At 43.5% G+C, this 13648-nt stretch overlaps 1 protein-coding gene across 1 annotated transcript in view; it reads left to right on the forward strand.

Annotated features, from left to right (window-relative positions):
* RIN2 (Ras and Rab interactor 2) overlaps positions 1 to 12328 on the forward strand; it is a 114204-nt gene extending 101876 nt beyond the window's left edge. The window contains exons 10-13 of the mRNA XM_054984870.1: positions 477 to 782; positions 3531 to 3662; positions 6664 to 6827; positions 9248 to 12328. Coding sequence (XP_054840845.1) covers positions 477 to 782; positions 3531 to 3662; positions 6664 to 6827; positions 9248 to 9568 — 923 coding nt within the window. The 3' untranslated portion in view covers positions 9569 to 12328. The remainder of the gene's footprint in view (positions 1 to 476; positions 783 to 3530; positions 3663 to 6663; positions 6828 to 9247) is intronic.
* The last annotated feature ends 1320 nt before the right edge of the window (positions 12329 to 13648 follow it).

Here is a 13648-nt window from a genome sequence, read left to right on the forward strand (position 1 = left end):
CACCGCCTCCTGCCGAGAGTTGCCTCCTGTTGCTGGCAACCCACTGAGTTTCACCATCTCTTTTCCTAGAAAAAAAGCCCTGAGTGTATCTAATTTTAATTTAGTTTAAATTTAATTTCTAATTTTAAAAATGCTCTTCTGAAACATCCATCATACGTGGAAAAAAATTTTTAAAGTGGAAATGCAAAGACCATAAAAATGGTTTTCATCAAGCTCTTGGAATCAGCTCTGGTTTGCATGACTGCAGTTTTTTTTTTTACATTTCCCTCTTGCTCAAATAATATGAATATAAGTGAAATGCAGATTGTAGCTTCCCTCTTTTCCTGTAAAAAAAAATGCATCTGGAAATCCTTTTGGCCGTTCTGAAAATCTTGTTTAATGAGTATTTCAGCTTGAGCAAATGATTTCCGTTCCCTTTTATCCCTCCGGATTGCTCTTTGCCAGATAGTGAACTGGGTTTGCCTGTCTCTTTACAGATGTGGTGTTGGAGAAGGCCATGCACAAAAGCATTCTGAAGCCCCTCAAGGGCCACGTTGAGGCAATGCTGAAAGAGTTCCACGTGGCTGATGGCTCCTGGAAGCAGCTGAAAGAGAACCTTCAGCTGGTCCGGCAGAGGAACCCTCAGGAGCTGGGCGTGTTTGTCCCCACACCAGACTTTGTGGACGTCGAGAAGATTAAAGTCAAATTCATGACCATGCAGAAAATGTACTCGCCTGAAAAGAAAGTGATGCTGTTGCTCAGAGTCTGCAAGCTGATTTACACTGTGATGGAGAACAATTCAGGTAAATAAATACTGGCTCTTCTCCCTCAGAGCTGTTTGAGCCAGGCCTGCATTTCAGGAAGGAGAGAAAATCAGCAAATGTTTTGTCTCCAGTAGAGCTTTAACATCTTTCTCTTCCTTTGTCTTTGGGATTTTATAATCTGGAGGGATTCATGCAGCAGTGTGCACAGTACTTTCCTTGTTTTAGCACCCTCCACCTGCATCCACCATTTCTCTCTCTCTCTCTCTCTCTCTCTCTCTCTCTCTCTCTCTCTCTCTCTCTCTCACACACACACACACACACACACACACACACACACACACACACACACACACACACACACACTCATCCCCCCCCCCCTGGAATTCTTTTTTATAATGGAATTTGCTATGGCATCACAACAAACTATTGTCATAATAATCTATTAGTTCCCAGCTTTCACTTTTTATTAAATGTAAGTTTCTGGCCCTGTTGGATGCACAAGAAGAACTAGTAACTTAACAGGTTTTTTAAAATGAAAGCAGAAGCTAGTAGATCATGGCAATAGATTGCTACAATGGTGTAGCAATTGAGCAATTCTATTTTATTTTTTTAAACCCAGAAAAGGTTCTCTTGGAGGATGCAAGCCCTGAGGCCAGGCAAATGGTGTTGATGATGGCAAGTCTTGCAAAAATACACTCATTCCCTTCCACACCGTGACCAAAGGTGCTTTGACTGTTGCCTTTTCAAAAAGATTGTAGTGAACCAAATATGGGAAAGATCACAACAAAGCAGGGAAAACCGCGGAAGCAGAAAAAGTAGAAGAGGGTGTCATGTGGCTGCTCCTGAAAACAGCGCTGCTGTACAAAAGCCAAAACATCTGTGTGGAAACAACCTTGCTTCAGTTTGTTTCCAGCCACCTCCTGCTTCTGGAGTGGCTTACAAATATAACAGAGTTCTAGGAAACTGGGACTAGATGCAGGAATGTGCTTGGAAGAAGCGGTCAGAAGCCCCGGGTGACCTTGGAATCTGTTTTTGTTTTTTTTAAAATACTCCCTGGAAGCAGTAATATTGGCAATTCTGTTGTTAAAAGGATGTAGTCAAGCAACGTGTACACATTGCTTACAGTGATGGTAAAACAGCTTCTCAGATTGGAGATGTTTCACACTTTAGCATTTAAAGTAAATCCCAGTGTTTAAATGACAGAGTATGTCTGTGAGGCTGCCTGTGAATGGTGCACATATTGTCAAATAGCAAGGATCGGGTCCTGCCTTCCATTTTTGTATTGCAGAGATAAACAAGACAGACACTCCCAGTCCAGGGCAGCTATGACCATCTGCAGTATTGCGTGTAGTGTAAAAACAATGAAATGGAGAGTGATGTTGGAGGACTAGGCAGGGCTAGAATAGGCTTAGATCTGTTTGGATCACACCCATGTAGCCAGTTTGGTGTAAGAGTGGCAGGACTCTAATCTGAAGAACTGGGTTTGATTCCCCATTCCTCCACTTGAAGCCAGCTGGGTGACCTTGGGCCAGTCACAGCTGTCTCAGAGCTCTCTCAGCCCCACCCACCTTACAGGGTGATTATTGTTGTGGGCATAATAACAACATACTTTGTAAACCGCTCTGAGTGGGCATTAAGTTATCCTGAAGGGCGGTATATAAATCATATGTTGTTGTTGTTGTTGTTTTTATTCTTAAATAAATGGTATAAATGGTAACCTTATGACCAAACTTTGCATTACGAGGGAGATCCCTGCTCAGATCTCAGATTGTCTGTAACATTAAAATGCAGATATGAGAATGAGGAGACTTGGATTAAGGTTGATGCTGAGAGAGTGAAGATGAACCCTTCTTCTGATTCCATTTTTTTTATACAAATGCCATCTCCCCTCACCTCCTTGGGCTTGCGTGCATCTGGGAGGCAGAGAACTCCCATGGTATGAAATATTTGAAGTTCTTGGGGCAGCCATGAGGCCTTTGCATCATGTCTGTTGTCCATTAGGGCTGTTTAAGAATATCACAGCATTTGTGGGTGTGAAATCTTTTGCAGAACGTTGCAGCATTTATGGGTGTGAAATCTTTTGAGGGTGATCAGTTTATTGACACTGGTGGGTGTGATTCTGATTCTTTGGAAGATTGGGATCAAACCCAGGCTTCTAAAATTGCAATCGGCCCTCCTTTTAGAATGCATTTTCTCTTTGCAAAGAACAGTGAAAACAGGTGGTATTCTTTCTCTTTATGTATTCTATATTGGAAAAGTACGGTGACGATCCATAGGGTCTGTTCCCTAAAAGCCAGTGTAGCTTCTACTTGCCGTAGAGTCCTGGGCCCAGAATAAAATACCAGGTAGGCTGTCTCTCTGTCAGTCTGTCTTCCCTTCCCCATACGACCAGTCATTAATTCTGCTGCATCCAGATTCCGTCTCTTAAAGCTCTCCACTTCCACAGACTATGACACAACTAATGGAGGCAAGAGTGGGAATGGAGCTTCTTTTAACTCTAGGGGTCTTTCCCTCTTAGGCCAGTCTACCAGCAAGGCGTGCTGTTTATCCTGCCTATAGGCTATTTACACTCATGCAAACACATGCTCATATCCAGTAAACGTATCAAGTTTGAGGTCCCATCCTCTCTTGAATCCTTATGAACCTCAGCTCACTTTACTGCAGCAATACTCTGTTCAGAGTATGAAGGACAACTTTTTTAAGAAACGGGAAGCTGATGAAAAGGTTTGGCAGTGAGGTGTGACCGTCTTTTGCGTTCTCCTTCTCTTCTTCCCCTAACCCATGCAGGGAGAATGTACGGAGCCGATGACTTTTTGCCAGTGCTGACCTATGTCATAGCTCAGTGTGACATGCTGGAGCTGGATGCTGAGATAGAGTACATGATGGAGCTGCTGGACCCCTCCTTGCTGCACGGAGAAGGTGAAGGTCCTTGAGGCTTTGAGGGTGATGCCCCCAGGAATGCGCATCACTGATAGTCTGGAGCTGTTCAAGGCATTCCGGAGTGCCTAACTTGTTGCCAGCCAGCAATTCCGGCAAACAAAACATCCTGATAACCCCAGCCAAACAGATAAGAAGCCGAGAGAGCGTCCCTGGCTGTTCGGAGATTGTGAGAAGCAATCTGCTATCAACAGAGGCACTTTCTCAGAAGCCTTGAAGGGGGGGGGGAATGTGGCTTGGTGCAGCACATGTTTTTGGTGTTTATCCGTAGTTGCTGAACAATTGCTTGGATTCAGTATGGCTTGAGTCACATGGTTCTGAATGAGGGAAGGGTCACGGCGTACCCTTTATAGTGAGGCCAGGTAATGCTTCTCAGCATACGCAGCTTCAGCCGATATGGAAAGCTTTTAGTTTTTTATAAATGGCTTTTACAGGCCTCAGGAATATCTCATGTCTGAGGCAGAAGTCTTCTTTCAGGTTCATATTGGCATTTAGTAAATGGATACTCCCAAATCTTTACCAGCCTGCCTCCTACATGTCAGTTGTAGGTGGAAGGATTGGCACAACTGACAGTGAACAGCTTTCCCACACCATCGCCCGGTTTAATGCCCTCTTGCATTGGTATGTGCTGCTCATATGAGACTGCACCACTCCTTTCAACCATCCTCTGGAATTAAGTGCAGGATTGCTTCTAGTATGTGGGTCAGGAGAGTTTATTTTGGAAAATGAAGAGTGGGTGGAACTGAAAAACACCGAACAGAAATGTCTGCTGGAATAATAAGCGAGTTGTTTGCACGGAATTCAGTAAATGCCAATTAAATCTTTCAGACGCTCGAGTTTTTAGAAAGTATTTTAATGGGATTTGAGAACGTTCCATTTAAAAAGAGTGAAGAGACCCAGTTGGAGTGGAGACCTGGTTTGAGTGGAGACTAGCTTATGTGGCATATCTAGAACTTTTCTTTCGTACTCTAATAGCAAAATATAAGAAATCAAAAATACAGTGATACAAGGATTCTCAGCTCAGTTCTACAGCTCATAAAAAATCATTTAAGTGTCTAATTAGCCACACTTTGCGTTTATATCGCATCTTAGAACTTTTGTGTTCTTTGTTGCTGTTGCCTGGCTAATGTTATCATCTCCAAATTTGAAGATTGGGGTGAAGATGGAGGACTAAATTTGAGAGAGAGAAACTCTCCTAAGCAGGGCTTTTTTTCTGGGAAAAGAGGTGGTGGAACTCAGGACCGCACAATGACGTCACTTTGGGTCAGCTGGAACAAGGAGGTAGTTTTTTAAAGTTTAAATCACCCTTGGCGAAAATGGTCACATGGCTGGTGGCCCCGCCCCCTGATCTCCAGACAGAGGGGAGTTGAGATTGCCCTCCGTGCCATTCGGTGTGGAGGGCAATCTAAACTCCCCTCTGTCTGGAGCTCAGGGGGCGGGGCCACCGGCCATGTGACCATTTTCAAGAGGTGCCAGAACTCCGTTCCACCGTGTTCCTGCTGAAAAAAAGCCCTGCTCCTAAGGCCACGTAGTGAGTTCACAGCAGGAACTGACTTCCAGTAAGGACTTCCATTGCACAGCTTTGTCTTTTAACCATTGCGCTGTACTTCCTAGCACCTTAGCCACCTTAAAAGGCATTTCATCTGACTTTTCCTGAGGGGTGTGTCTGATAAGGCAAGTGTTGGAAAAAGGACACAAGCAGCAGCTCCTCGGTCATATTCGCACAGCCCAAAAGAGAGCACACCTGCCCCGCACACGCATTGTGAAGTAGAACAGGGATCAGGACATTCATAGAAACTTTGGACTTCTCGTCACCTCGGATAATGCTTTCAAAAACATTTCAGACTTTAAAACCGGGACTGGGGTTGGTCTTCCGTTCTAAAGGGCCCGATCGCCTTTCTCTTCAGCTTGCATTGCATCTGCAGATCTTTGGCTCACCCTCAGCCTGGAACCGTGAAGGATTCCCAGAGGTTCCTCCCCTCCCACAACAGCTGAAAGCAACCCATAAATGAAATCTTCACAACTAAATGTCTTACCATCATTTTAAAAGATAGTAGTAGACCTATCACTCTTTCTCTTGCGAAATTTTATGCACTGGTCGTAACTGTTTCAATGTGGTCTAGTTTTTATATTTAAGTAGTCTGCTTAAAACAAGTAAGTTACAAAGCAATATGAGATCTCTCTCTCTCTCTCTCTCTCATACTGCTTTTTAACTTACTTGTTTTAAGCAGACTACTTAAATATAAAAACTAGACCACATTTAAACAGTTGCAACCAGTGCAGAATATATATATATATATTCTGGCAAGGATCCTTCCTTCCTTCCCAAGAGCAAAACACAAAAAGACAGGACTAGGCTTCTGGACAACAGCTGGATGTGGATACTTCCTGGGCTGCTTTGGGGGGAAAGCAGGATATAAATTAAAAATAAACATTCTGTCCTCCTTCAAATTGCATCAAACTTCCCCATCTCCAGAATAAAACACTCTAGAAGACACTTCTGTAGCTGAACAGTCTGCATTCAGGGGAAGTTTTGTCACCATGGCTGGTTTTCATGCTAAGGAGATCCTGACAAGCTTTCGAAGAACTCCAGGTTTTTCTGGAATGTGATTTGAAAGACGTGGGTTTAGCTGCTGCTTAGATAAATCATTAAAGGGGGGCCAGGTGCTCCTTAAAGGATTGACAGTGTCCACAGGTACTTCACACAAGGTAGCAACCTGGTTTTCTCTTGTCTATGCAAGTTATGGAAACATTGCCTTGTAGCCTACCATTCCTCTGGGTCGAGTGCGAATCCTTCTTTGTGCCTCATCCATCAGAGAAAGGCTGCTTGGGGTGGTGGAAGCCTCCAGGTGTGGCTGAGTAGAGAGGTGTGGGAGACCAGCCAGCAAGTCCTATACTGATCGTGGCATTTTTGTTCCTGTGTGGCGTAACCAAACTTACGATGACTGTTCTTGTAACATTCTTCTCTTGACCTTCTTCATAGGGGGGTACTACTTGACAAGTGCTTATGGAGCCCTTTCTTTAATTAAGAACTTCCAAGAAGAACAAGCAGCCCGCCTGTTGTGTTCAGAAACCCGAAATACCCTCCGGCAATGGCACAAGCGGAGGACAACCAACAGAACAATTCCGTCTGTGGATGACTTTCAGGTACAATTCATATCTTCCAGAAGGCAACTTTTCTGCTGCAGCTGTGGTTATGTGCAGGACAGCGAGCTGATACGGTGTCATTGGCAGTGCATGAGTGAGTGATAGACCTGGACAGCCCTGGGTGATGTTGTTGATAGGTGGTTTTATTCATGTGCCTGTCCCATCCAAATAAAAGCGGAGGGTGGGGTATAAAGAGTACATGGCAGAAGAGTGCAGAACCTTCACCTCTCCTGGGCCTTTCCTACCAGTGTTCCAGAAACTTTTCTCCTTGCTTAGCACCAAGACCAAAAATGAAGCTAGAGCAGCCAATACCTGCCTCCACTCCAATGCCCCACTCCACCTGTTAGGCTCATCCCATCCCCACTTCATATGTGAACAGGGCAGATGCATGAAAAGTAACACATGTACATCTTGCCTGCTGCTCTCTTGCACATTGCTTTTACAGTTGAATGTGTGGTTCCCAGACTTTCTGAATCTTTCCACTTCAAGATTCACTGTAATTATCAGGACCTACATGCCAAGTAACTCCACCCTATTATCCCCCTCCCCAATATAAAATTCTAGGATCTCACATCAGTTAACATTGAATACATTTTTAATATTTTGGGATGTTTACTATTTCTAAATATATTGCAATACTCAGCAACAGGTTGTTGTTTGTGGCCTTTTCACACATGCAGGAAACAAGGCATCACACCCTTTTTGAGCAAAGAGAACATTATATTCCGAGCTTTGCCTGTGATCTTTCAGTATACAAGGGGTGTTTGTTAGAAAGGTGCCTGCCTGCCGGTCTACATCATGCATTATGCAAGGAAAAGCATCAGGAGGGTGGGACGTTCTGTCAGGTTTAGCCTGCATAAAAAAGCACATCACAGCTGCTAGGGATCCCCTGCACCAATGATATAAACTGTGTGCATATTTGGCTTCTATGGGGCTAAATCGGGAATAAAACTTGCAAGACAAATGAAGTCTTTTCGTTTGAGTATAGAGTTTCTGTTGTTTCCCTCCAACATATAAATCAATGCAGTAGATTTTTATATAACTGAGCATATGAGCATTATAAACTTAGCAAGAAATCTCCAGCATTTGGGATGCAATTTTGCAAATACACTGGAGGACACCTCAGCAAAAATAAGTTTGTAGGATGTATTTCCTGATATAAACAAAGCTCTTGGTTGTTGCATCCTGAAAGTGTGTTTTAGCCTCTATTTGACCTAGTCCCTCCCTCTTGTGACTCAATTCATATCGTCTGAGGACAATCAGTGCTTTAACATGCATATTCTCTCTTTCTCCTTCCTTCCTTCCTCATTTCTATTTTCTTCTTTCTCTTACCACCCCCTTCCTTTTTTCCCTTCCTTAAATCTCCCACCACCACCAATCGTATCTTTCCTCAGCCAGCAGGATTCCTATTTCCCCTTTTGTTCTTAATATTGGAGTTAAAATGTCTTTTCCTTAACCACTTTTAGTTATTATATTGGGCAGAAGACGTGTGTGATCTGCACACTTCTGGTGTGTATAAGGTATAGGGAGATCACACAGCACCAGCCAGGCTGACTAGGCCTCATTTTCTCACAACAACAGATTGGTGTAGAGAGCCAGTTTGGTGTAGTGGTTAAGAGCGCGGGACTCTAATTTGGAGAACTGGGTTTGATTCCCCACTCCTCTGCTTGAAGTCAGTTGGGGGACCTTGGGTCAGTCACAGCTTCTAGGAGCTCTCTCAGCCCCACCCATCTCACAGGGTAATTGTTGTGAGGATAATAATAACATACTTTGTAAACTGCTCTGAGTGGGTGTTAAATTGTCCTGAAGGGCGATATATAAATCACATGTTGTTGTTGTTGTTGTTGTTGTTGTTGTTGTTGTTCTTAAAAACTTGAGAGTGTTCCTTCAAATGCACCAATGCTTTCCCATGCTTGTGCATCATAAGAGAAGATCACTGATCTGTCAGGAAAATGTGTCCACCGTAATAGATCTTCCTGAGACAGATAAGCTTCTAGGGAATCTCAGTTTGAAAGCCCCTGACTTAGAGGCCAGAGGAGTAATTGCATTTCAGACTGCTGAGCTCAATAACAACAACAACAACAACATTCGATTTATGTACCGCCCTTCAGGACAACTTAATGCCCACTCTGAGCGGTTTACAAAGTATGCCATTATTATCCCCACAACAAAACACCCTGTGAGGTGGGTAGGGCTGAGAGAGCTCTGAGAGAGCCGTGACTGACCCAAGGTCACCCAGCTGGCTTCAGGCGGAGGCATGGGGAATCAAACCCAGCTCTCCAGATTAGAGTCCCACGCTCTTAACCACTACACCAAACTGGCTCTCAAGAATGTGATGTCTGGCCATGGGGATGGGAGTTATCTTTGTTGGGTCTTCATTGTGAGTTTCTGTTTCCCCCCCACCTTTTTTCATTCTACAGAACTATCTTCGAGTTGCATTCCAGGAAGTAAACAGTGGCTGCACAGGGAAGACCCTGCTAGTAAGACCATATATTACTACAGAGGATGTGTGTCGGCTCTGTGCAGAGAAGTTCAGAGTGGACAATCCTGACGACTACAGCCTCTTCCTTTTCGTTGATGACACCTGGCAGCAACTGACTGAAGACACCTTTCCTCAGAAAATTAAAGCTGAACTCCACAGTCGCCCGCAGCCCCAGGTCTTCCATTTTGTCTATAAGCGCATCGACAGTGACCCATACGGGGCTGTTTTTCAGAACGACAGCCACGATCGCGTGTCATAAAGCAGATACTTTTCGTTGTGTCAAGTTGCTGGAGATGTCTGCTTCACAACGGAGTTATTTTTGTCAGTGTGGGATCTGCAGGGCTGTAAACCACGCACTGAGTCAATAGCAGCCACTCTCTGTGACTGCTGATGATATGTAGAACATAGGCAGGCTCATAGTGCCACGGTGTAGAACCCACGGAGCCTCGTTTTCTCAGTCACAGACCTTTTCAAATATACTGCACTATGTCCATTTGCAGGTCTTTACTGCATTTTATTCTTACTCTCAATCCAAGCACAATTTTTCAGTTAAATACAATGATAGGCCAGACCTTTTGGTATGCCAGCTGATTTGCCGTCAGTTTCACCAGTGTACATATGCAATACTGTCCGATGCGGGGCATCAGTTGATTCTATATGGATGGTAACGGCCTTCTCTAAAATAGTTTTTTTATTATTATTATTTTACTGAAGGTGACTTGTCTTTATATATTTCACAGAAATTTTATAGCAGTTGCAGGTAAACTGTCTTGGTTCTTAAAATATTTTTAAAGTATAAAAATCTATAATTATGCATGTGATTTTTTTTTTAACATTTAATATACAAAATAAATCTCTTGCTGGTTTTAGAGTATTACATTGAAATTTCTGTGGGGCTGGGTTTTTTTATTTGCTTACCCATTTATTGGGTTTTTAAAAATATCAAACTTCTGTTTTTAAAAACTGATTTTGTAAAAGCCATTTGTATTTTGGACGTTGGCTGCCCAAAGCCTTTGACAAACCTGATGCACCATGTATATGGACTATCTATTGCAATTGTGTATGAACCGATGGAGGGAGAGATGAAGGATTTGAAAGAATCGAGAGAGGGAGATGATGCAAAGAACCTGTTTAGGGATTAAAATGTATTGTAGTTATATTCACAATCACAGCAGTGTAGCTGCACCTTAATATGTATTAACTATCCTTTTACACAGAACTGGGGTCAAAGCTTAGAGGGCTTTCCCTTCTTGTGGTTCACTGTGTGTTTGTGTGAGTGGAATGCTGATTTTTCTTCCTCGTTTAACATTTTTGAGGAGAGAAACTGGATCACAATTGCTCCCAATTTAAAGAAAGTGATCTCTTGAAGGTACCTCTGGTCTGCTGGTTCAGGCTGCTTGCAGAATGTGCATGAAGGAGGTTGTGAAGGAACTTTTGATGTTTGTTATCGTAGGTGTGCAAATTGATTTGACACGTGTATTGTGAACAACAGAAAACAAATGAGTGTGTTCGTGAATGCATTTGATGGTGGCTAAAAAGATAGTGATTTTTTTCCAGTAGGTATTGAAATACTAATCGTAAAGTGTGTTTTCATCTAAAGACACATGAAAACCAAAGGGTTAAACTGCAGTCCTACGTACCCTTGCCTGGGGGTAGAGCCCACTTGAGGATGACTTCCCTGTGAATAAGCAAAGGCCATAGGAACCTGAACATGCACTTTAGACAGTGCACTGAATACCCAATAGCTTTTGGATGTGAACTTCATGAATGCTGGACAGTTCAGAATCCCAGAAAGCCGAAACATGATTGTCATCCCATGATGTGGACAAAGCCTCAAATATGGTGACTGCTTGGAATTTTGGGTGTGACTTCAGATGAGATCTTCTCAAAAAGTCCATCAATTCATCCCAGCCTGTAGTGTGTAATTGTGGCAGTTCACTGGCACCTAGGGGAAAGGAAATACAAATCTTAGATGAGGCAGGAGGAATTCTTCTTGTCACTAGCAGATCACCGAACCACTGGATCCCACTAGATAAATCGGTCAGTCTAGACAGCTGAATAGCACTATCTTGGTAGAATCCAGGGCTTTTTTTCAGGTGGAACGGTGTTCTGGAACCTCTTGAAAATGGTCACATGGCTGGTGGCCCCGCCCCCTGATCTCCAGACAGAGGGGAGTTTATATTGCCCTCCGTGCTGCTCGGATCAGGGGGCCTGATCCGAGCAGCAGATCTTAATCTTAATTTTGGTTAATCCTCTTATTGAGACCTAGAATTTTCAAGAACCCTGTCAAGCTGGATAGTTCTAGTGTCTTCCAAACCATATGAATGCTCTTGTATGCTGAGTTCTTGGGTGGCTGTAGCTTAACACACTAACACAGGGGTCCCCAGTCTCTTTTAGCCTGTGGGAGCCTTTGGAATTCTGGCACAGGGTAGCGGGCACAACTACAAAATGGCCACCTGAGGAGATGGAGCCGAGCACAAAATGGCTGCTACAAGAGGCAGAGCCAACTGCAAAATGGCAGGGAGTGTGGCCATGTATAACTCTAATAGGGAGAATTTCTTCAACATTTAAGGCAGAAGCTCTTTTTAACAGAATGACTTTTAAAATGAACTTATGGTTTAAAATGTTTTCTTGCAGTCATACAGCGTACTTTCAGCCAAGATCCTTGTGCTGTGGTTGCAGCTGCTGCTGAAGCAACTTTAAAAAAAAATCTGTACAGCCAATCAGATCTCTAATGGTCAATCAGAACAAAGCCCTGTGGGGCAAAAGCCCCCCTGGCCCTGCCTACGTTCTAAAAACTCTTACCGGGCACTAGGAAAGGTGTCAGCGGGCACCATGGCGCCTGTAGGAACCATGTTGGGGACCTCTACACTAATATTACAAAGAAGACTGGTATCTGGCTCTGGAAGCAAGTTCTGTATGTAAAAATGTGTATGTGTTATGTTGATTTGCCACACATCTGCCACTTTTTATGTTGTATTGCATTTTGTAAAGGATAAAGAGGTAGTTTTGTACATAATACCTTGTAGTGTCATACTTTACTCTGTGCGTGTGTATGTGTGTGTGTGTGAGAGAGAGAATTGTGTTTAAGGAGTATATTATTTCTTGCCCCCTGGGGCCTAGCCGTGCACTTTCTGGAAGTATTGTATAGTCCACTTTGTGCGGCTTTCTGTAAGATGACATTTAGGAATGATTCATACATGCCTGTCTGTAATTTGATCTCGTTATTTGGGTCCTCACAGTCAAATGTGTGAATTGCCTGTTATGAAATACATTGTGTGTTCACATGATGATGATGATGATTACAACATTCAATTTGTATACCACCCTTCAGGACAACTTAACACCCACTCAGAGTGGTTTACAAAGCGTGTTTTTATTATCCTCACAACAATCCCCTTGTGAGGTTGGTGGGGCTGAGAGAGCTCCGAGAGAGCTGTGACTGACCCAAGGTCACCCAGCTGGCTTCAAGCAGAGGAACAGGGAATCAAACCCGGTTCTCCAGGTTAGAGTCCTGCCGCTCTTAACCACTGCACCAAACTGTCAGTTCTGTCTGCCGCTTTGAGCTGTGATTATTTATTCACACGTGCTGCAGTTACAAAGATTTGTGACAAGGCCCTGAGGTATATTTTTAAAATTGTACCCTTAAAACATCTATATGCTGACTTTTACACACATGCTGAGACGACAGTGTGGACTGTAGCTCTTCAGACCACATGTGGAGGATCATTTCTTGGAATACTCCAGGACTGCAAAAACAGTGCCTTTCTGCCTGCTGCCCTAGTTTTCTGCTTGCATGGTATTTTTATGTAAAAGAATATATTCAAAGCTGAATCCACCATATCAGCTGCTGTCAGCTTCCTTCTGCCTGATGATCCAAAGGAACCAGATACTGTCTTGAGGGTTTCTAGTGTTCCAGCTGTATCCAAATCAGCATATTTGAGAGATTTTCTTAGCAAAGAACTTTGCAAATCATCACATCTCAGTGTCAGTTCCTCGGAGATTAAAGTTACATTGGAGTCAACAAGTGGCAATAGTTTCAGGTTCAGGCATGTTGGTCTGCGGCAGAACAGCAGGATTTGAGTCCAGTGGCACCTTAGAGGCCAACAAGATTTTCAGAGTGTGAGCTTTAGAGAGTCCCTGGGGACTTCTGACGAAAGCTTACACTCTGAAAATCTTATTGTGACCATTTTCTCCGAGGGCAACCCACTGAGTTCCACCACCTCTTTTCCCAGAAAAAAAGCCCTGGTAATGCCGTTTCTGCTCCCCACATGGATGCCCACCTTAACTAGTTAAATAGTAAGCCCATTGGATATTGTGCTAACGCAAACAATTCATC

Source organism: Eublepharis macularius, chromosome 7 (genome assembly GCF_028583425.1).
Source record: "Eublepharis macularius isolate TG4126 chromosome 7, MPM_Emac_v1.0, whole genome shotgun sequence".
Taxonomy (NCBI): domain Eukaryota; kingdom Metazoa; phylum Chordata; class Lepidosauria; order Squamata; family Eublepharidae; genus Eublepharis; species Eublepharis macularius.